At 44.4% G+C, this 24,868-nt stretch overlaps 1 protein-coding gene across 5 annotated transcripts in view; it reads right to left on the bottom strand.

The window, feature by feature from the left end:
- The window catches only part of LOC110493536 (SH3 and PX domain-containing protein 2A), a 119,283-nt gene that overhangs the window by 52,161 nt on the left and 42,254 nt on the right, over window positions 1-24,868 (bottom strand). For all 5 annotated transcript variants that reach the window (XM_036949457.1, XM_036949458.1, XM_036949461.1 and 2 more), the window contains exon 6: window positions 14,028-14,056. In XM_036949457.1, the coding sequence (XP_036805352.1) occupies window positions 14,028-14,056 (29 nt within the window). The remainder of the gene's footprint in view (window positions 1-14,027; window positions 14,057-24,868) is intronic.

Genomic DNA, 24,868 nt, shown 5'->3' with positions numbered 1-24,868 from the left:
CCTCCTTCTCTCTGTCTCACTCTCCGCCCTCCTTCTCTCTGTCTCTCTCTCCCCATCCTTCTCTCTGTCTCTCTCTCCCCATCCTTCTCTCTGTCTCTCTCTCCCCCTCCTTCTCTCTCTCTCTCTCCCCCTTCTCTCTGTCTCTCTCTCTCCCCCTCCTTCTCGCTGTCTCTCTCCCCATCATTCTCTGTCTCTCTCTCCCCCATCCTCTTCTCTGTCTCTCTCTCCCCCTCCTTCTCTCTGTCTCTCTCTCCCCCATCCTTCTCTCTGTCTCTCTCTCCCCCTCCTTCTCTCTGTCTCTCTCTCCCCCTCCTTCTCTCTGTCTCTCTCTCCCCCATCCTCCTCTCGGTCTCTCTCTCCCCCATCCTCCTCTCTGTCTCTCTCTCCCCCTCCTTCTCTCTGTCTCTCTCCCCCATCCTTCTCTCTGTCTCTCTCTCCCCCTGCTTCTCTCTGTCTCTCTCCCCCCCTTCTCTCTGTCTCTCTCTCTCCCCCTCCTTCTCTCTGTCTCTCTCCCCATCCTCCTCTCTGTCTCTCTCTCCCCCATCCTCTTCTCTGTCTCTCTCTCCCCCTCCTTCTCTCTGTCTCTCTCTCACCCATCCTTCTCTCTGTCTCTCTCTCCCCCTCCTTCTCTCTGTCTCTATCTCCCCCTCCTTCTCTCTGTCTCTCTCACCCATCCTCCTCTCTGTCTCTCTCTCCCCTTCCTTCTCTCTGTCTCTCTCTCCCCCTCCTTCTCTCTGTCTCTCTCTCCCCCATCCTTCTCTCTGTCTCTCTCTCTCTCTCCCCCTCCTTCTCTCTGTCTCTCTCTCCCCCTCCTTCTCTCTGTCTCTCTCTCCCCCTCCTTCTCTCTGTCTCTCTCTCCCCCTCCTTCTCTCTGTCTCTCTCTCCCCCACCCTTCTCTCTCTGTCTCTCTCTCTACTCCCTCCTTCTCTCTGTCTCTCTCTCCCCCATCCTGCTCTCTGTCTCTCTCTCCCCCTCCTTCTCTCTGTCTCTCTCTCTACTCCCTCCTTCTCTCTGTCTCTCTCTCTACTCCCTCCTTCTCTCTGTCTCTCTCTCTACTCCCTCCTTCTCTCTGTCTCTCTCTCCCCCATCCTCCTCTCTGTCTCTCTCTCCCCCTCCTTCTCTCTGTCTCTCTCTCCCCCTCCTTCCCTCTGTCTCTCTCTCCCCCATCCTTCTCTCTGTCTCTCTCTCCCCCTCATTCTCTCTGTCTCTCTCTCCCCCTCCTTCTCTCTGTCTCTCTCTCCCCCTCCTTCTCTCTGTCTCTCTCTCCCCATCCTTCTCTCTGTCTCTCTCTCCCCCTCCTTCTCTATGCCTCTCTCTCCCCCTCCTTCTCTCTGTCTCTCTCTCCCCCTCCTTCTCTCTGTCTCTCTCTCCCCTCCTTCTCACTGTCTCTCTCTCCCCCATCCTCCTCTCTGTCTCTCTCTCCCCCTCCTTCTCTCTGTCTCTCTCTCCCCCATCCTTCTCTCTGTCTCTCTCTCCCCCATCCTCCTCTCTGTCTCTCTCTCCCCCTCCTTCTCTCTCTCTGTCTCTCTCTCCCCCTCCTTCTCTCTGTCTCTCTCTCCCCTCCTTCTCTCTGTCTCTCTCTCCCCCATCCTCCTCTCTGTCTCTCTCTCCCCCTCCTTCTCTCTGTCTCTCTCTCCCCCATCCTCCTCTCTGTCTCTCTCTCCCCCTCCTTCTCTCTGTCTCTCTCTCCCCCTCCTTCTCTCTGTCTCTCTCTCCCCCATCCTTCTCTCTGTCTCTCTCTCCCCCTCCTTCTCTCTGTCTCTCTCTCCCCCTCCTTCTCTCTGTCTCTCTCTCCCCCTAATTCTCTCTGTCTCTCTCGCTCTCTTTCATCCATCCCCCTGTAATCACTCATCCCTCCACCTACAATCACTCTATACTAGAAGCGTTCAAGCAGAGAAGAGAAAATGTGAAATATGTTATGACTGAAAAACATTGAGACAGCTTGTCTGGTCGAAGTTCAGTTGTATTTGTATTTATTATGGATCCCCCAATAGATGCAAGGGCAGCAGCTACTCTTCCTGGTGTCCAGCAAAGTTAGGGCAGTCATAGACCATTTTAAAAACATTACAATACATTTCGCAACAGATGTCACAACACATTAAGTGTTGGAATCTGTCTGGAGGATTTTGTTGCCAAAATAACAAGTCCTATTTCCAAGATGCCTTCATAACATAAAATCATGTGAGTCAAACCAAAGAGAGACTCTAGCATGCTGTGCCTAGTGACGGTACCTCACAGAGCTTGCTGTCAGCACACATCAGGATGTGTCCGGAAAGAAGTGACAACCACTTGTCAACCAATGCCAAGACTAGAAAAACAGCTAGAAACAACACGTACTGGCTAACCAATATTGAGACGACAGCAGTTAACAGTGAAGACACAGTATCCAACTGTGAGACAACCATTCACAATGACAAACAAGGATAACAGACAAGACAGCCATTGCAAATGACAAGACTACGGCTAGAAGCAGCAAATAACTACGAACCATTATTGAGTCGACACCCAAATGTGAACCAACCACTCACATTGATCACAATGACAATCCCAAACCGAGAGTGATGCTAACCATTAGCAATGACAAACACTGGCGGTGGCGATGACAAAATACTGGCGTGGAACGGCCATTAGTGGTGACAAAATAGTCGCTAACACACCCAGCTGGGAGTCACAGAATGTGGGTGGACAGAGAGAGGGGTGAGGCCAAATAGCTCAAGCTACATCTGTTTAGCAGTCTGGTCTGTTTCCTATCTATCGCTCTCTCTCTCTCTCTCTCTCTGTCTCTCTGTCTCTCTCTCTCTCTCTCTCGATCACTTTCTCTCTCTCTCTATCGTTCTCTCTCTCGCTCTCTCTCTCTCAATCTCTCTCTCACTCTCTATCTCTCTCTCTATTGCTCTCTCTCTCTCGCTCTCTCTCTCTCTATTGCTCTCTCCCTCTCCCTCTCGCTCTCTCTCTCTCTATTCATTCATTCATTCATTCATTCATTCATTCAAGCTGCTTTATTGGCATGAAAAACATTGTGTCAATATTGCCAAAGCAACAATGTATACAATATACATTGTAACAAAATTATAAATGATAGCAAATAATAATATAAAATGGTAGTAAATAATAATACAAAATTAAATACAAAAATAATAACAATAAAATGGTAACAGTCTACAGTAAACATTAATAATTATAGTAATAACAATAATAGTAATAATAAGTAAGTTACTGTTTACTATGCAGATGTTATTATTCAGTGTCCCTCAGGCTATGGCAGGAAAATACATATTTGGCTGCAAGAGGAGCCATTGCTCCTTCGCCCATGAGTATTCTTAGTTTTTCCTCTGGGTTCAATTTGTAAAAATTTGGAATATATGTAGTCATTTCTGTGAATAATGAATCTCTTTGTGAGGAATATTTATCACAGTAAAGGAGAAAGTGCATCTCTGTCTCTACCTCCCCTGTCATGCAGTGACCACATACACGCTCCTCTTTGGGTAGCCATGTCTTTTTATGTCTGCCGGTTTCTATTGCCAATCGGTGGTCACTCAGCCTGTACTTGGTAAGGATCTGTCTCTGCTTCGTATCTCTGACAGAGTAGAGATAATCAGCCAATTCATATTCTCTGTTTAGGGTCAGATAGCAATTTAGTCGGCTTTGGGATTTTGTTTCGTTTTTCCAGTATTGTAAATATGATTCCTTTGATTGGTTCATAATTTTGCTTATTGGAATTCTTTCTTTTGAAGCAGTGCTGGCGTCAGCTTGGTTGGTGAGGTCCAACACCAGCTGACTGAGAGGGCTCGTTTCTGGGCTCAGCTCTTGGGCTTGAAGTGCTTTAAATTGCAGACTCGAATTTGGACTTGAATTTAGATGTAGCCAAAATTTTAATGATCTTTTCTGTATTTTCATTATTACTGGAAAACGGCCCAATTCTGCCCTACATGCATTAGTTGGTGTATTTCTCTGGACTTGTAGAATTTTCCGACAGAATTCTGCATGTAGGGCTTCAATTGGATGTTTGTCCCACATTTTAAAATCCAGTTTATTGAGTGGCCCCCAAACCTCACTTCCATAAAGTGCTATTGGTAGGATTACACTGTCAAATATTTTAGTCCAAATTCTAATTGGGATGTTGATTTTGAATAATTTCATTTTTATTGCATACATTGCTCTGCGGGCTTTTTCTTTGAGTGCCTTCACTGCCATATTAAAGTTTCCCGATGCAGATATGGTCAGACCAAGGTAGGTGTAATGTTTTGTGTGTTCAATTAAGGTGTTGTTCAGGGTGAATTTACATTTGTGTTTCTGACATTGCTCTCTCTCTCTCTATTGCTCTCTCTCGCTCTCTCTCTCTCTCTCGCTCTCTCTCTCTCTATTGCTCTCTCTCTCGCTCTCTCTCTCTCTCTCACTCCCTCTCTCTCTATTGCTCTCTCTCTCTCACTCTCTCTCTCTCTATTGCTCTCTCTCGCTCTCTCTCTCTCTCTCGCTCTCTCTCTCTCTATTGCTCTCTCTCTCGCTCTCTCTCTCTCTCTCACTCCCTCTCTCTCTATTGCTCTCTCTCTCTCACTCTCTCTCTCTCTATTGCTCTCTCCCTCTCGCTCTCTCTCTCTCTATTGCTCTCTCTCTCGCTCTCTCTCTCTCTATTGCTCTCCCTCTCGCTCTCTCTCTCTCTATTGCTCTCTCTCTCTCTATTGCTCTCTCTCTCGCTCTCTCTCTCTCTATTGCTCTCTCTCTCTCTCTCTCTCTCTATTGCTCTCCCTCTCGCTCTCTCTCTCTCTATTGCTCTCTCTCTCTCTATTGCTCTCTCTCGCTCTCTCTCTCTCTATTGCTCTCTCTCTCTCTATTGCTCTCTCTCGCTCTCTCTCTCTCTATTGCTCTCTCTCTCGCTCTCTCTCTCTCTATTGCTCTCTCTCGCTCTCTCTCTCTCTATTGCTCTCCCTCTCGCTCTCTCTCTCTCTATTGCTCTCTCTCTCTCTATTGCTCTCTCTCTCTTTCTCTCTCTCTCTCTATTGCTCTCTCTCTCTCGCTCTCTCTCTCTCTATTGCTCTCTCTCTCTCTCTCTCTCTCTATTGCTCTCTCCCTCTCGCTCTCTCTCTCTCTATTGCTCTCTCCCTCTCGCTCTCTCTCTCTCAATTCAATTCACTTTATTGGCATGACGTAACAATGTACATATTGCCAAAGCTTATTTTGGATATTTACAATATAAAAATAAATAAAACTGAGAATCAAAATTGTCAGCGGGACAACAGTAACAATAACCAAGGGTCAAAATGACCATACATTCAACAATATCAATAAGCATACAGTAGAGTACATGTGCAGGTTGGTCTGTCAGACACTGTCCCTCAACTTATGGCAGGCAGTAATGTCGTGCGCTGCCAACCCACAGCTCTCTGCGTCCTCCCCCCAACAGGACGGGTAGCTTACTCTCATCAGAGAGGTCTTTGAAACCTTGAATAAGGGTTTCAAATTTGGGGAAATTACACTCACAAAGCATTTTGCTATGTGTTTGTGTTTGTGTTTCACAATAAGCAATATAGTTTTGTTTTGACTGTGTTGTAATTTGGTTTATCCTGATTGATTGGATGTTCTGGTCCTGAGGTTTCCGTGTGTTAGTAGAACAAGTATGTGAACTCAGCCCCAGGACCAGCTGGATAAGGGGACTGAGGCTTCAGTGTGTTAGTAGAACAGGTTTGTGAACTCAGCCCCAGGACCAGCTGGATAAGGGGACTGAGGCTTCAGTGTGTTAGTAGAACAGGTTTGTGAACTCAGCCCCAGGACCAGCTGGATGAGGGGATTCTTTTCTTTGCTCAGCTCTTGGCATTGCAGGGTTTGGTAATGATATGAGGGGGGTCACTGTATTTTAGATGTTTCCAAAACTTAATTGCTCTTTTTTTAGTTTTTATTATTAGTGGATATTGGCCTAATTCTGCCCTGCATGCATTGTTTGTAGTTTTCCTCTGGACATGTAGGAGAATCTTACAGAACTCTGCATGCAGAGTTTCAATGGGGTGTTTGTCCCATTTGATGAAATCTTGTTTTGCAAGTGGACCCCACACCTCGCTGCCATAAAGTGCAATTGGTTCAATGACACATTCAATTAGTTTTAGCCAAATTTTAATAGGTATTTCAATTTGAATTTGCTTTTTAATGGCGTAGAATGCCCTGCGTGCTTTCTCTCTCAGCTCATTCACTGCCTCATTAAGGTGTCCAGTTGAGCTTATGTTTAAACCTAAATAATTGTAGTGTGTACAGTACTCTATATATTGTGTACCAATTGAGAACTTTGGTCTAGTTCCCTGAGATCTGGATCTTCTCTGGAAAATAATTATTTGGAAAATAATTATTTTTGGGGGTTTACCGCCAGGGCCCCTGTCTGGCAGTACTGCTCTAGCAGGTCCAGGCTCTGCTGTAGGCCATGTGCTATGGGTGACAGCAGGCATAGGTCATCTGCAAAGAGTAGACATTTAACTTCTGAATTGTGGAGACTAACACCAGGGGCTGAGGTTTTTTCTAGAATAGTGCCAATTCGTTAATATAAATATTGAAGAGTGCAGGGCTCAGATTGCAACCCTGGCGAAGGCCCCGCACCTGGTTAAAGAATTCTATTATTTTCTTGCCAATTTTAATGCTGCACTTATTGCCAGTATACTTTGATTTAATTATGTCATATGTTTTACCCCCTACTCCACTTTCAATAACTTTGTAGAACAGTCCGGTATGCCAAATAGAATCAAATGCTTTTTGGAAGTCGATAAAGCAAGCGTAAATGTTGGTATTATTTTGGTTGACATGTTTATCTATCAGGGTGTGTAGGGTGTAAATATGATCAGTTGTGCAATGTTTTGGTATACATCCAATTTGGCTTTTACTCAAGACATTGTGCTTATTGAGGAAGTTTAGAACTCTTACATTTATAATACTACAGAAAACCTTCCTCAGGTTACTGTTCACACAAATGCCTCTGTAATTGTTAGGGTCAAATTTGTCTCCGTTCTTAAAGATTGGGGTTATGAGTCCTTGATTCCAGATGTCAGGAAAATAACCTACACTCAGGATCAAATTAAACAGTTTTAATATAGCCAATTGAAATGTTGCACTAGTGAGTTTGAGCATCTCATTTAGGATGCCATCAGGTCCGCATGCCTTTTCAATTTGAGAGCCTGAGGTTTCTTATAGAGCTCTTGGTCAGTAACTGGGGAGTCCAGTGGATTTTGATTGTCCTTTATAGCTTTTTCTAATCCATTCAACTTCTCACAAATTTGGCGTTGTTCTGCGTTTGTGTCAATTTGAATGGTGTTGTAAAGTGTTTTAAAATGGGTTGTCCATATGTCACCATTTTGTATCGCTAATTCCTCTTGTTTAGATTTTTTTTAAAGTTTTTTCCAATTTTGCCAGAAGTTGTGTGTGTTTATGGACTCCTCAATTAGTGTCAGCTGCTTGTTGTTGTACTGTGCTTGTTTGGTTCTGAGTGTACGTTTATAGAGTTTTAAAGCCTCACAGTAATGAAGGCGTAATTCACCATTATTTGGGTCCCTGTGCTTTTGGTTGGATAGTGTTCTAAGTTTTTTCCTTATAATTGCATCAAACCAGTTGTCATCTGTGGTCATTTTTGTTTTGTTTTTTTGTCAATTTCAATTGTGCTTCTTTTGCCGTTTGCCTGAATATATAGTTGGTGTCTCCACCCTCTTTCTCTTTCTATTTAGACTGGGACTGTGTTTGGTTCTCTCTCTCCATTTCTCACTCTCTCTCCTTCTGTTTTGAGTCACGTCACTCAGTCACAGTGGGATCTGGCTGCTAAAACATTTATCTTTCTCATTTCTCTTTGGGAGAGACCTCGGCCGACACAAGAGCTAAGCAAACGCAGCTACACTCTCTCCAAGCCAACCACTACAATAGAGAGCAAATATCTCTTAATGTTGGGCATTGTTGGACTGTCTGCTTGTATTGTCACTGCACTGGCTTATGACTGCACTCACTGCACTGCGTTATGACTGCACTCCCTGCACTGCGTTATGACTGCACCCACTGCAGCCAATGTTGGGTGAAAGAGCTATAGGTTTTTGTACTTTTTACACCCTTTTCCGTGATATCCAATTGGTAGTTACAGTGTTGTCCCATCGCTGTAACTCCCGTACAGACTCGGGAGAGGCGAAGTTCGAGAGCCACTGTGCAACTGGCGACCGAAGTCAGCGTGGAGTCGCTCGACCGCCACAAGGAGTCGCTAGAGTGCAATGGGACAAGGACATCCTGACCGGCCAAAACGGGTGACACTGGGCCAATTGTGCACCGCCTCATGGGTCGCGGACCGGGAGACAAACCCTGGGATCAAATCCGGGGTCCGTAGTGATGCCTCAAGCACCGCGATGCAGTGTAGAGGACTGCGCCACTCGGGGGCCCTAGCTATGGGTTTTCTATAAGCACATTATTCAGCTGTATCTTGGCATACAGACAAAGGATGATAATAGCAAAGGATGATACGCTGACATTTAAAGAGCTGTGTGATGAGGTTCAATGCAGAGAATGACAAAGTCCTAGTGAGGCAGGAAGAATGACTACATTTGTTGTTTCTTGGGTGGATGAGCTGTCATAACCATGTGGTGTTGACTTCTTCCTTGTGTTACGCCCCCCCCCCCCCCCCCCCCCCCCCCCCCCCCCCCCCCCTCTACATCACGCTGGAATCTGAGGCGGGATGCCACGTAAACACTAGACCAGGGACTGTATTCAGACTGACATTCTCTTTCAACCCCTGGCCTCCACATTCACTCTGGTTGGCATCCCAAATGGCACACTATTCTCCATAGCGAACCACTTTTGACCAGTGCCCTACAAGTCCTGCTTAAAAGTAGTGCACTATAAAGGGAATAGGACGGCATTTGGGAAGCAGCCTCTGTTCACTACATCTGGCCTTCACATGCAAGGCAGAAACTCTCTAGGACTGACGGGGAGGGAAAGAGGGGACCCCCTCCCATCCACTTCTGACCTTCATCTTCCTCGCAGCCTTTATTACCTCGGAGGTCTTCATCTGGACTGGGGAGGTTTCGGGTTTTAATATGAGGATTAAACCCCCACTATGTAGATTAAACTGATAAGTGAAGAAAGTAAATGTCAAATTGGTATAAAGGGACGAATGTTGTGTAAAAGCTGAATGAAACATCCAAAGTTAATAGAGGAATCAGTATTAACTTGGAAAAGGTCACAATCAGTTAGTGGTGTAGCATATGTGCTGTAACTAACTCCATGCAATTTTGTGGCTTTGCAGACATGGAGCCATGCAGACCATACTGTAAACAGAGTCTATGGGAAGGCTAACACTATGTCATCTCTAGACGTATACTGCAGCTAAAAATCCAAATGAAACGCACCACAAACTACAGTAGCGTGCTACTATAACCCTGTCCCTCATGTTAACTACTGGTTGTAATATACAGCTAAGAGAGTCACTCCCTCCTATGTTGATTCCTGCTGAGGAACGAACGACAGTGATGAGGTCTAAAGTTCAGGGAACCTATTTATTTATTTATTTTACCTTTATTATGCTGTGTTCTTATGTAGAGGGTTTCGAGTTCACATCCTGGGTCGGGAAGATATGGCGAGACTATCTTTCATATGCAAAGAGATACCATTATTGGTCGATATCCATTGGACATGTAGCAGCACCAGCCTATCATGGGATTCCTGAACATAATGGGCAGGCTAGGAATTTTCCTGCCCACTGGACCTGACCAGAAATTAACATTACCCTGAGGCTATAACTAGGTTACAGAGTTTCCCTTGTCAGGTCATGACACACACACACACACACACACACACACACACACACACACACACACACACACACTCTCAACACACATTATTCTTTAGTTGTATTGTTTTGTATTTCCCATTTGTGTGACTGTTCTTGTCTATCAGTGTATCCGTGTTATTGTCGTGTTTGATGTTTTTGTGTGGATGCCAGGAAGAATAGCTGCTGCTTCGGCAAAAGCAAATGGGGATCCCAATATGCAAGAACCTGTCAGATGGGTGAACTACTGAACTTACTGTCTGTCCATCCAGACAAAACATAATCTTGACAGACAGATGGACTAAAGTAACCACTTAATCACAAAGGGATCATTGGAGCTGATGCCAACCGGCTAAGATCTCAAACCATTAATCTTACTGTCATTGCAGATACACCAAACCACCTGTTCCTCAGCCGAAACAAAAGGCCTGAATTCATAAAACATCTGTTGGATGAGTGCTGTTCTAGGATCAGGTCCTCGCTGTCCATGTAATCTCATTCAGTATGATCTAAAAAGCTAAACTGATCCTAGATCAGCACTCAGGAAGTGGATGAGGAATAGGCACCAATGTCTTATATCTCATGTAAAGCAGTCAGTTTCTAAGGAAATGAAATGAGGGTTCTGGTAAAGAAGAAAAAAGGATTTAATCGAATAGGTGTGATCTCATTCGGGGAATTGGCGAACCAGATAGTTTAAGGAAGTTCGTTGGGTTCGTGTTCTATGCTCCAAACAACTTGTCGGTTACATTTAGCAAATGAAGATTGACTTTGATTAACTGCTATTAGTCATTCTGATTAAACTCAGTGTTCTTGAAGCATGTTGGAACTGATTTTAGAAACAAAGTAAGACAGTACAGTATCATTACAGTATAATCTTACTGCAAAGCACCCTGATTTCACCATGCAATATAACAAACAATCTGAAAATCATATTGGCTTGTAGATATGGGCAGTCAGCCACTACTAAACTATCAAAAAGTTGCCTTTTAGGCTTCAGAACGGACGGAAATGTCATTGATCATTAACCACAAAGCATTTCCTGCTCTTTTCTATTTAGAAATTAATGCAAAAGTCTGATGTGTGCTTCTGCCTTCATTCTCCAAACCTCTGTGTGTGGGAAAGATAGATATTAAAAGGGATAGTTCACCTAAATGACAAGAATCTACTTATTGGTCCTATTGGTCTTACCCTTATCCATGCTTTTGTTTTGTTTATTTAGCCACTGTCACCAACCGCTTACTTAGCTAGCTAGCATTTTCTAAAGCTATAGAAGTCCAATATTAGCATGGTTTCAGCTGAACTATCCCTTTAAGAAGCACATATTGGTTGAGCTATCCCTTTAAGAAGCACATGTTGGTTGAGCTATCCCTTTAAGATGCACATAGCACGGATAAGATGGTGCTAATAGACACAATCACCCAAAGTTTCTAGCTCCTAGCTAACGTCGCAATAAGCATTTCGCTACCCCTGTGATAACATCTGCAAATCTGTGTACGCAACCATTAAACTTTGATTTGATAATGGTGACTCACGCACGTGCATCTTATGCTATGGCTACGCAACTATTTCTATAACATCCCAATGCTAACACGTTAAGTTGGCTAATGTCTACCTCAAAACCTTTTTAAGTATGAACGTGTGGATAAACAGCTTAGTCACAGTATACAGTGCCTTGCGAAAGTATTCAGCCCCCTTGAACTTTGCGACCTTTTGCCACATTTCAGGCTTCAAACATAAAGATATATAACTGTATTTTTTTGTGAAGAATCAACAACAAGTGGGACACAATCATGAAGTGGAACGACATTTATTGGATTTTTCAAACTTTTTTAACAAATCAAAAACGGAAAAATTGGGCGTGCAAAATTATTCAGCCCCCTTAAGTTAATACTTTGTAGCGCCACCTTTTGCTGCGATTACAGCTGTAAGTCGCTTGGGGTATGTCTCTATCAGTTTTGAACATCGAGAGACTGAATTTTTTTCCCATTCCTCCTTGCAAAACAGCTCGAGCTCAGTGAGGTTGGATGGAGAGCATTTGTGAACAGCAGTTTTCAGTTCTTTCCACAGATTCTCGATTGGATTCAGGTCTGGACTTTGACTTGGCCATTCTAACACCTGGATATGTTTATTTTTGAACCATTCCATTGTAGATTTTGCTTTATGTTTTGGATCATTGTCTTGTTGGAAGACAAATCTCCGTCCCAGTCTCAGGTCTTTTGCAGACTCCATCAGGTTTTCTTCCAGAATGGTCCTGTATTTGGCTCCATCCATCTTCCCATCAATTTTAACCATCTTCCCTGTCCCTGCTGAAGAAAAGCAGGCCCAAACCATGATGCTGCCACCACCATGTTTGACAGTGGGGATGGTGTGTTCAGCTATGTTGCTTTTACGCCAAACATAACGTTTTGCATTGTTGCCAAAAAGTTCAATTTTGGTTTCATCTGACCAGAGCACCTTCTTCCACATGTTTGGTGTGTCTCCCAGGTGGCTTGTGGCAAACTTTAACCGACACATGGATATCTTTAAGAAATGGCTTTCTTCTTGCCACTCTTCCATAAAGGCCAGATTTGTGCAATATACGACTGATTGTTGTCCTATGGACAGAGTCTCCCACCTCAGCTGTAGATCTCTGCAGTTCATCCAGAGTGATCATGGGCCTCTTGGCTGCATCTCTGATCAGTCTTCTCCTTGTATGAGCTGAACGTTTAGAGGGACGGCCAGGTCTTGGTAGATTTGCAGTGGTCTGATACTCCTTCCATTTCAATATTATCGCTTGCACAGTGCTCCTTGGGATGTTTAAAGCTTGGGAAATCTTTTTGTATCCAAATCCGGCTTTAAACTTCTTCACAACAGTATCTCGGACCTGCCTGGTGTGTTCCTTGTTCTTCATGATGCTCTCTGCGCTTTTGACGGACCTCTGAGACTATCACAGTGCAGGTGCATTTATACGGAGACTTGATTACACACAGGTGGATTGTATTTATCATCATTAGTCATTTAGGTCAACATTGGATCATTCAGAGATCCTCACTGAACTTCTGGAGAGAGTTTGCTGCACTGAAAGTAAAGGGGCTGAATAATTTTGCACGCCCAATTTTTCAGTTTTTGATTTGTTAAAAAAGTTTGAAATATCCAATAAATGTCGTTCCACTTCATGATTGTGTCCCACTTGTTGTTGATTCTTCACAAAAAAATACAGTTTCATATCTTTATGTTTGAAGCCTGAAATGTGGCAAAAGGTCGCAAAGTTCAAGGGGGCCGAATACTTTCGCAAGGCACTGTATATCTGACCCACTGAACAAGCTCATATTCCATAGGTCAGTCATACTGAATAGCCTAGTATACAGTAAGAGGAAGTCACATGTTCTACCACACACATACACCCATCCAGCCGAGTCACAGATTTGTCCTGCCAACTCATTGACCATGGGAGTTGGCAAGACAGCACAAACAGATCTGGAACCAGGCTAACCCACCCACTTTCCAATACAGTAGTGATACAGTATACACAATGGTGTCTCCCTCTAGGATCTTAGGATCTGCCCCAGCATCCTTCACACTCTACATTCATTTAATGCATATGTCATACAAAGCTATCTCTATGCCTGAAAACCAAAGCCCACAGCCAAGACATATTTGAATGGCTTTGACCATGGCTGTGCCCTAAACGGCTCCCTATTCCCTTTATAGTGCACTACTTTTGACCATAGGGCTCTGGACAAAAGTAACGCGCTATAATGAGAATAAGATGCCGTTTAGGATGCAATCTGTCTCTCCCCACAACAGAAAATAATTCATCCTGGCAGACAGAACAGGAACATCAACGGCTGTCCTTCCTGAGACATCCCCAGGAGTTTCAATACTTTATTGACCCCACCCAGGGTTCAAGGCAAGGCGAGGCTATACAGAGGGTTTGTTCAGTTGGAACACATCCCAAAAACACTGGTCAACAGTCGGTCACTGTTCTGTTCCGTTAGCGGACAAGTAAACAAAACCCACATTGACAGATAGACATGAAAGCGACAGTTAAAGGGAAAGACAGATCACGCTGTGTGACAAGTACCATTCACCAGGATGACGGATCATTCAGTGCTACGGGATGAGAAGAAGCGGGGTAAAGTTTCCCTCCATCTACTTAAGTCAATCAATTACCCTGTAGAGGATAGTCTGCTGACAGAATTACAATGGCTTACAACATACATACTGTAGAAAACATGAAGACACTTTAAATCAATAGGGCGGTGGAAAGACTTACCTGATTTGCGCTTGGATGATCCATAGTCCCTAAAAAAGAAGCAACAACAGAGGGACATGATGAGAGTCAAGTGAAGGACAGCAGCACAGAGGAGACACACATAGGGTGTCTGTCACTCCTTGACCTCATTAACATACACACACACAGCTCAGCCCGCACGCAGAGACGGAGAGAGGCGTGTGTGTGTGTGTGTGTGTGTGAAAGAAGTGAGTGAGCGAGTATGAGAGTATGTATGTGAAAGAGAGACAGAGAGAGAGAGAGAGAGAGAGAGAGAGAGAGAGAGAGAGAGAGAGAGAGAGAGAGAGAGAGGGGGGAATGAGTAGGGCCAACTGACAACCTGGTCATGTGACGTTTGAAACAGCACCACCATCCTCCCTCCCTCCCTCCTCCTCTTCAACCCCCCTTTTCTTGTTTCCTCCATCAGAGAGAAAGAGAGGGAGGATCTGTTTAAGTCTTCTTAATGGATTATTATTGGTTTATGTTGCTAGCTAAACTACGGCTAAATTAAGGACATGCGGACTGCGGAGCGGAGCTAGCCCTGCAGAACGTGTGTGTGTGTGTGTGTGTGTGTGTGTGTGTGTGTGTGTGGCGTGCGTGCGCGTGCGTGTGTGCATGTGCATGCGTGCGTGCGTGTGCGTGTGTGCGTGCGTTAACTGCAGAGGGCAGAATGATGCTTGGAACAGCTTGGTGTTTCATCAGGATGACGATGCATTTAGTGGTATTTTTAATGAGAGGTTAAGGAAATGATTCTCCTGGGCTGTCGCTGTGAGTGAACACACACACACACTTCACCGAGACCAGATGACCAATCCAAGGTCTGTAGCCTTCTCTCTCTACCTCCCTAGTGGCATAAAGGCATGATAGCCCTTTCAGAGTCAATGCCCTGCCTCAATTAGCCTCTTTGTAGCTCTCCACAGAGGATCATGAATAATGCTCTTATATTGTTCTAATGGCCAGCCAGGTCGGGTCAGAATACTGACCATTGTGACCAGACGGACTCTAGCTCCTACCCTGGTGTCATCAGTGGTCAGCCGCTCTGGGCAGATGACCCTCCAGCTAAAGAGAAACAACTGAAGCTATTGTATTCAGCTGACAGTGAGACTATAGTTAGAGCTGGGATTTTAATGGAAATCATTTGTGGAAGGAGAATTCTTGCACCAGCTAGCAGGATATTTGCTTTTTCTGTCCTTGGTCATGCCTGCTGCAGTGTTGGCAATGCTGCCAACATCCTCTTCTTTATGGGTGATAGAGATTTCCAGAATTTTCAATGGGCATGTTCCCTTTCTTAGGATCCACTGCTATGCTTCTATAGACATCCAGATATATATGTCCATATAGATATACCCACATAGAACAACAACACCAATTCTACATATTTCTATAATTTTACACTATATAATTCCATGATTCAATATTCTGTAATTCTATGATTATTTAGTACATATTTCTATAATAATCTTACAATTCAACTCGGCAACATCTGTTTTGTATTGAACACTACTTAAAAACACTACTCTACACTAGTGTACTGTCAGTGCTGTCTACCTATAACCCCATAACAAAGGCCCACCTAGCTATGCCAGTCCCCAGTGTTGGAGAGTTAACAGGAGAAGAGGTCTCACTTACAGAGTTTACAACACAATGTGACCTGAGCTAGGCGTAGTGGGTTACCAGGGCCTTTAAAACTACACAGACACAGAGGGATGGCTCACAGGTTGACAGTCAAAACCTAAATAGTGGAGGGGGAGGAGAGGAGAGGAGAGGAGAGGAGAGGAGAGGAGAGGAGAGGAGAGGAGAGGAGAGGAGAGGAGAGGAGAGGAGAGGAGAGGAGAGGAGAGGAGAGGAGAGGAGAGGAGAGGAAATCAATACTTAACTTGTATAAATAGTACAAGTAAACTGCCTTCCATGTTTCACGCTGTGTAGTAACAAAAGTGCTTGTTTGGTCGAACACCGCAGCAGGCTGAAAATTACTTAATTGTACTCCTCTACCCTGGAGACTGTTAAACAATGCCTGCTGAGCTTCATTTACAAGGTAAACCTGTCCCGAACATCTTATAAAGAAGTCAAACTCGAGAAAAGTCAACTGTGTAAGCACTTTTTCGTCCTACTGTAAATGTCCATGTGCATCGACCACAACCAGCAACTCCAGCTTTGGAATTTCTGTCCAGTTCTTTCTATTAGCAATACTGTGCATCGTCATCGTGTTGAGTGAGATAGATGGATCCATGGAAATAGAATGACTATTACATGGATGGATCAATGATGACAGACTTACAGTAGCGAACTAATAACCCTTCATACGTGTGAACAGAACAGTCTCCTGGTTAAATCGATACTGTGTGTGTTTCGATTCAGTTTAAAAAAAACACTTTGAGGCGTATTATCATCAGGGGCGCAACTTTCACTGGGGACGGGGGTGGACATGTGACATTTATTTGGATACATCCATAACAAGGAGCTAATGAGTGGCGAGTTCTCCAGGCATAGAAAATGTGCTCACTCGTCACAACACTGTTGTTTAGAGGAGCTAGCCAACAACACAGCTGGAGTAACACAATCACTTCAAACTGAAGCTGGAAAGACAGCAAATTAGCTGTGTTTCATTTGACCTTTTTTCAATTGATATTTTTTGGGAATATATCCATAAAAATGATGCCAGCTGATTCATGATTTCGAATGGCTGAGAAACACTGCCTGCCTGTCTGTCCCGACCTGACTCCCAACACGTTCATTACTATGGGACAGCAGGAGATCGAATCTGACTACTGAAACAATGTTGCAAATGTTGGAGAGACAGACAGCAAGGTTTATAAAAATCTCTGCTGTTGAAAACTAAATATCAGTCTAAAAGAAATGTGAGATCATGTCTAGATGCTTTTTATAGTGGAGATGAAGTTTATAAAGTGCCTGGGCTGATGAGACGGTGGATTGCGCAGTCAGATGGAACAGAGTAAATAGGTATTGTAATGTCTAGCTTTTGCCGGTGGTAACTTGTGGAACAGACACCGGCTGGAAAGCGCTTTTAACCAATCAGCACTCGGGATTAGACCCACCCATTGTATGTATGTATGTATGTATATAAATATACTTCTAAAACCAAAGTTGCACCCCTGATTATCATAATTTGATGGTCCTTAGCTTAGCTAAGCATTCAGGAGTTTCATTAACCCTCAACAACAGAGTGGCCTACATACATCTACTCAACAAACTGTTGTGTAAACATTGACATACATTATCCCATTAACCTAGCATTAGCCTACAGTAGTAGCTAAACAGTAGCTAGCGTTAAATGCAAGTAAACAGTGACCTAAATTAGCCCATTAGCGGATTTAGCCTAGCTCAGCCGCTAAGCTAATAGCTAGCTCGCATCCAGGTCAGGCTTGTGGTCAATGGGACTAGGGATGGTTATTTTTGGCAGTTTTGGGTCCCGGGTTTTTGGGATGCATCTGAAAGACATTAGGAGGGGGGCGGGGGGGGGGGGGGGGGGGGGGGGGGTCTGGCCCCTCTGGCTAGCGACCAGTTTACTCAAGGCTGAAATAATACTGTTCCCTCTGGGGTGAGGCGGTGAGTTCTGGCCGATTGCTCCCTTCCTATGTATCGTAATGAGATAAATATTTTAAGGACAGAGGGAAAGAGGAAGGGGAAGAGGAGGGGGGAAAATATGTAAGTATATTGTAGACTATTTCAAGAGGGTGTGTGTGTGTGGTTTCTGGGGGCTAGTGTTTCCCCTTTACAGACAGTGGGAATCCAAAATGCTGTCTCCATTTCAAAATAAGTATTTGTTCTTTCTGTACAACCATGCTAAATTTAGAAGACTGATCACACATGGGAGCAGACGTTAAAGGTCAATGACCTTCTTATGTCTAGGAAGTCATGTCACTCAAAGATTCAAGGGCGAAAAGTGAAATCCGACTGATTACAGTAAGAATGTGTGTGCGACAAACTGTCCGTAGGCCTACACACGTACACAAACGTGAGTATGTCATGCCTCCGCTCAACCACTGAACGCACATTTAGGAAGCCGTGAGGCCAGTTAAACAGATCCACTGACTGATTGATTAGCAGGTCAAACAAATGTGACCCCTGACCCTCTGTGATATCGGTCAGTAGAGAGGACACTAGGTTGGTCAAGCCATTCCTGAACCGCTGTGAATGGAGAGACCTTCCATTCCTCTTTTATGTTCTGTACCAGCCGGTCCCAAATGACTCCCTAACCCTCCCCTTGGCCCTAACCCTACAAACGTTTTCAGATCTGAAAGGTCTGGGTATAAGCAGTGGAGTGTGGGGGGGGGGGGGGGGGACTTCCACCATATTGCTTCTACCTTACAGATCTACAAACATTGAAGGGTTAGGGCCCAAAAGTAAGGTTAAGGAGTTCATTGAAGACAGTCTTTAAATCCTGTGTGCGACTATCCAAACCAGGCAGTCTGTTCCTTATTGACAGTGTATGAACTGGAACAGACTGAGAGATAAAGACTGAGGGGGTCTTTAGCTACAGTAATAACATGATGGTTGTGCACTAATTACACCCAATGTGCCCCAGAGTTTGGCCCGGTGGTTCGAACGTAAACGTGCACTTCTCCAAATTAATCTGTCCCTCCTTCCTCTCTCTCTCTCTCTCTCTCTCTCTCTCTCTCCCCTCCCTCTCTCTTGCCTTCTCAAAACAGTTCAAAGGGCTTTTTTGGCATGGGAAATATATGTTTACATTGCCAAAGCAAGTTAAATAGATCATATAAAAAAGGTTAAATGAACAATCAAAAATTAACAGTAAACATTACACTCACAAAAGTTTCAAAGGAATAGCGACATTTCAAATGTCGATGTACAGTGTTAAAGTCCCTCCCTCCCTCCATAAGTAAACCCAATCCAAACCCCCTCTAACCTGAACCCTAAATCCCTGATGAGTACCATATCACCACCCCTCAACTCTCCCCTCCCCGCCCCCCTAATTATTGGGCCAAGGCTCAAGCTCTGTCTGCCCACTAGCAACCCTCCCCTAAAAGGGTACAGAGAATCAATTACCCCCCCACAAACACACACACATACACGCACAATTACCCCCCTCCCCTAACAGACACCCCATCCATTCTTTCTAATTAACCAAAAAGGCCCAGTCTGATTAGAGACTTACACCATCACTTGGGACAACACAATGCTACTTAGCTCATAGCCTGCGGAGAGGCACCCACAGCTGACCAATCACTCACCATGACTTATCCCAGTTATAATCTGATAAGAAGACTGAAGACTGGGACCACTGTCTCTCAAAGGGAATTGTCGTTGTTATTTACAGGAAGGTGGTGAACAATGTGAGTTCTGAGCAGTGACGTCAGTTAGTGCCGACGTATTTAGCATATTTAGCTCCTAAGCAAGTTTGTACACGCATTTCGCTACACCTGCAATAACATCTGCTAAATAAGTGTATGTGACCAATCAAACCTGACATTCAACTGAAGGGTATGAAATCGTTCATCCTTCATTCAGTCAGACAGGGATTATAATGCAATATTCTAAGTGCATCTGCTGATGAACAATACTGTACTGTCTAGCCTAGTTTGAGCACCGATACAGGTGCTGTGGATATGGCCATTCCATTCAAATTCATCCATCATTTAAATCCCAGCGAAAAGAAAGTGTGAAAATTCCTCCCATGTCAGACCGAGGAAAAGAGCGAGAGAATCGTAAAAAACGATCAGAAAAGACAAGGAATCGTGTCTGGAAATCTATCTCTCACAGGAACAGCCCGGGGCCAAAATGTACATCAATAATGACAGAGAGAGAAAGAAACGACAGGAGAAAAAAAAAACAACAGTAAAATACCAGACAGTGGACACATTTATCTCTGACGGAAAGCCCCCTGGGACACTTTTCTCCCTACTGTAGTTTGGAGCCACGGGGTCACTGGCTGTAGTCCTGCAGTCTGCACTGTATTCCAGCTGATCTGGGTCTAGACAGCTGTTTCCAGATAGGGCCATTTACACCGAGGAGAACGCCGCCTCGTGGTGAGTTGGTGGAATGAACATGACCACGCTGCTGTACTTGAGGGAAATGCTTAGAAGTGAAGATTTGAGATGTCTTTAATGTGTTCGTTGTTGATTCCAGGTGAAACTCAAGCTCACAAGCATATATTTCAAGTTCATTTGTGCAGAGGAGGATCAACAAATGAATTGCACATGTTTTGAGGCTTTGACACTGCTGTGTTGGTGTGTAAGAGATAAAGACTGAAAGATAGACTGACGTGACACAGAGAAAGACTTGACATACAAAGAATGTACATGTCATTTAAGACATAAAAGATGAAGAACTCTCATTTGAAAACCAAGTTGAGCTATTCTAAGGCACATCAATGAAATCAGCCTTGAATTTGTCTCTCTGTTGCAGTACTCCCATTCACAGGCAGATGTCCCTAATATCAATTTCAATGTCAATTTAAGGTGCTTTACTGGCATGGGAAACATTAGTTTACATTGCCAAAGCAAGTGAAATAGATAATAAACAAAAGTGAACTAAACAATAAAAAATCAACAGTGAACAAAAGTTCCAAAAGAATAGAGACATTTCAAATGTAATATTATGTCTATATACAGTGTTGTAATGATGTGCAAATAGTTAAAATACAAAAGGGAAAATAAATAAACATAAATATGGGCTGAATTTACAATGGTGTTATATTCCTGCACCTCACACACTATAACTAATCTGGATCCCTCAAGGTCTGCCCTTTTCAAGATGTGATTGGTGGGATTGATTCCTACTGTACAGAGACACATGGCACCAGTGGAATCAGATCATGGTCTGAGAATTCAATCTACCTTAGCAGCCGTGCCCTTTGGAAAGGTTTGACTCATTCTCTTGATTCAGTTTGAAACAGCTATAGGAGTAGTCTTGTTCCAGTCCTAACACTACCAGTCTGGTAGGCAAGGTACTATAGGAGTAGCAGAGGGTACTATAGGAGTAGCAGAGGGTACTATAGGAGTAACAGACGGTATTATAGGAGTAATATAGGGTACTATAGGGGTAGCAGAGGGTACCATAGGAGTAGCAGAAGATATTATATGAGTAGCAGAGGATACTGTAGGAGTAACAGAGGGTACTACAGGAGTAACAGAGGGTACGGCATGAGTAGCAGAGGATATTATATGAGTAGCAGAGGATACTGTAGGAGTAATAGAGGGTACTGCAGGAGTAACAGAGGGTACCACAGGAGTAACAGAGGGTACTACAGCAGTAACAGAGTGTACTACAGGAGTAACAGAGGGTACGGCAGGAGTAACAGAGTGTACTACAGGAGTAACAGAGTGTACTACAGGAGTAACAGAGTATACTACAGGAGTAACAGAGGCAGGAGTAACAGAGGGTACTATTGGAGTAACAGAGGGTACTATAGGAGTAACAGAGTGTATTACAGGAGTAACAGAGTGTATTACAGGTGTAACAGAGTGTACTACACGAGTAACAGAGTGTACTACAGGAGTAACAGAGGGTACTATAGGAGTAACAGAAGGTACTATAGGAGTAACAGAGGGTACTGTAGGGATTACAGAGGGTACTGGAGGAGTAACAGAGGGTACTACAGGAGTAACAGAGGGTACTACAGCAGTAACATATGGTATTACAGGAGTAATAGAGGGTACTACAGGAGTAACAGAGGGTACGGTAGGAGTAACAGAGGGTACGGTAGGGATTACAGAGGGTACTGCAGGAGTAACAGAGTGTACTACAGGAGTAACAGAGTGTACTACAGGAGTAACAGAGTGTACTACAGGAGTAACAGAGTATACTACAGGAGTAACAGAGTGTACTACAGGAGTAACAGAGGGTACGGCAGGAGTAACAGAGGGTACTACAGCAGTAACAGAGGGTATTACAGGAGTAATAGAGGGTACTACAGGAGTAACAGAGGGTACTGTAGGAGTAACAGAGGGTACTGCAGGAGTAACAGAGGGTACTACAGCAGTAACAGAGGGTATTACAGGAGTAATAGAGGGTACTACAGGAGTAACAGAGGGTACTACAGGAGTAACAGAGGGTACGGTAGGGATTACAGAGGGTACTGCAGGAGTAACAGAGTGTACTACAGGAGTAACAGAGGGTACTACAGGGGTAACAGAGGGTACGGTAGGGATTACAGAGGGTACTGGAGGAGTAACAGAGGGTACTATAGGAGTAGCAGAGGATATTATCGGAGTAGCAGAGGATACTATAGGAGCAACAGGGGGTACTGTAGGAGTATCAGAAGGTACTATAGGAGTAGCAGAGGGTACTGTAGGAGTAGCAGAGGATACTATAGGAGTAGCAGAGGATACTATAGAAGTAACAGAGGGTACTGTAGGAGTAGCAGAGGGTACTATAGGAGTAACAGAGGGTACTGTAGGAGTAGCAGAGGGTACTATAGGAGTAACAGAGGCTACTTAAGGAGTAACAGAGGGTACCGTAGGAGTAGCAGAGGATATTATCGGAGTAGCAGAGGATACTTTAAGAGAAGCAGAGGGTACTATAGGAGTAGCAGAGGATACTGTAGGAGTAACAGAGGGTACTACAGGAGTATCAATAGGTGTTACTAATAACCAACACATGCCTAATCAATGATATTATTAATGGCTTGTTAATGAAAGGTACATTAAAGTACATTCTAACAGCAGTTTGCCTAACAGCAGTTTGCCTATTCTAACAGCAGTTTGTTCAGGTGGGCCTCCATGCTTCAGCAAACAAAGGAAAGGGGGTGCAAGACAACAACGTGAGACAGTGTTCTTGTCTAGACTGTCAAGCTCAAGAGCTAACTCTACACCATCAATCCTCCACCCCTAACCCCCATACCCTCCCTAGGGTCCCTCTTCACCCCCACTCTTCCCCCTCCTCCTCATCCTTTCCTCTCCTCCTTTTACAGTAACTGATGAGGTGGACACATTTCACCACACTGACTGCTGCACTGACTGCGACTATTCATCATACTCATGTACACGCACGCACTCACTCACTCACTCACTCACTCACTCACTCACTCACACACTCACACACTCACACACACACACACACACACACACACACACACACACACACATTCCTCCGAATGCCAAACCTAACAGCACAGATAACATCAAAACCCCAACACTAGCAATCTGACTTGTTACACTGTTGCAAAACAATTACTCAACTTCTATTCTTCCATTGAGCCGTTCAGTTTTGAAATGAACACACACAAAGCAGCATTTCAAAATACAATTCCGTGTCCAAATGGAGTGAGCTGCCCGTTCTGTCTGGTCTGGTCTGGTCTGGGTGTGTGTGTGTGTGTGTGTGTGTGTGTGCTTGCGTGCGTGCGTGCGTGTTTGTGCGTGCGTGCGCTCTGTTTGAAAATCAACACACACAGTAGGAGGGCCCTACGCTCCGACACACACACAAACATATCAGTTTGTATGCCAGGCTGGGTTCAGAGTGCTTTCGCCACTGTTTCGAAAGCTGAAACAGAGCATATCACTTTGGATACAATGCTATGGGCCTCCCAATACTCTGGGTAGACCAGTATTGATTACAGGGGGCAGGGAGCAGTAGCTTTATCCATCAGGGTTGAGTGGCTAAAGCTGTTAGCTGGAGCTGTTAGTCTGCTGCTTCAACTGGCCTATCTGTTACACAGGCAGCCCTGAGGGAGGCACAGGGGGAGGTGGAGAGATCACTGACTGAGGTAAGAGAGGGAGTTGGGACAATGGAGCAGGAGGAGGGAGGGAGGATATGTTGTATGGTCCGGTGGTCACAGTCAGAGACAGACTGCTACCATATTATACACAGGTACAAAAGTACACATACATGCAAGCTCTATCTAGAACAGCGGCCTCTGGTAAGACAAGCAGTGGCGGTCTTTGTATATTTGAAAACAACAACTGGTGCACAAAATCTAAGGAAGGTTTTGCTCGCCTGAGGTAGAGTCTCTCATGATAAGCTTTAGACCACACTGTCTATATACGACCACAAACCGATACTGGCACGAAGACCGCACAACTCAATGAGCTGTATACGGCCATAAATAAACAGGAAAAAGCTCATCCAGAGGCGGCGCTCCTAGTGGCCGGGGACGTTAATGCAGGGAATCTCAAATCTGTTTTACCTCATTTCTACCAGCATGTTAAATGTGCAACCACAGGGGAAATAACTCTAGACCACCTTTACTCCAAACACAGAGACGAGTACAAAACTTTCCCTCGCTCTCCATTTGGCAAATCTGACCATAATTCTATCCTCCTGATTCCTGCTTACAAGCAAAAACTAAAGCAGGAAGCACCAGTGACTCTGTCAATAAGAAAGTAGTCAGACGAAGCAGATGCTAAGCTACAGGACTGTTTTGCTAGCACAGACTGGAATATGTTCCGGGATTCTTCCGATGGCATTGAGGAGTACACCACATCAGTCACGGGCTTCATCAATAAGTGCAACGATGACGTCATCCCCACAGTTACCGTACGTACATACCTCAACCAGAAGCCATGGATTACAGGCAACATCCACATTGAGCTAAAGGGTAGAGCTGCCGCTTTCAAGGAGCAGGAATCTAACTCGGAAGCTTATAAGAAATCCCGTTATGCCCTCCGACGAACCATCAAACAGACAAAGCTTCAATACAGGACTAAGATTAAATTGTACTACACCGGCTCCGACACACGTCGGATATGGCAGGGCTTGCAAACTATTATAGACTACAAAGGGAAGAATATCCGCAATCTGCCCAGTGACACAAGCCTACCAGACGAGCTAAATTACTTCTATGCTCGTTTCGAGGCAAGTAACAATGAAGCATGCATGAGAGCATCAGCTGTTCTGGACGGCTGTGTAATCACGCTCTTCGTAGCCGA

The sequence above is a fragment of the Oncorhynchus mykiss genome, chromosome 17, assembly GCF_013265735.2.
Source record: "Oncorhynchus mykiss isolate Arlee chromosome 17, USDA_OmykA_1.1, whole genome shotgun sequence".
NCBI classification, from domain to species: Eukaryota; Metazoa; Chordata; class Actinopteri; order Salmoniformes; family Salmonidae; genus Oncorhynchus; species Oncorhynchus mykiss.
The sequence above is the reverse complement of the archived record's forward strand: the minus strand, read 5'-3'. Positions and strand labels throughout refer to the sequence as shown.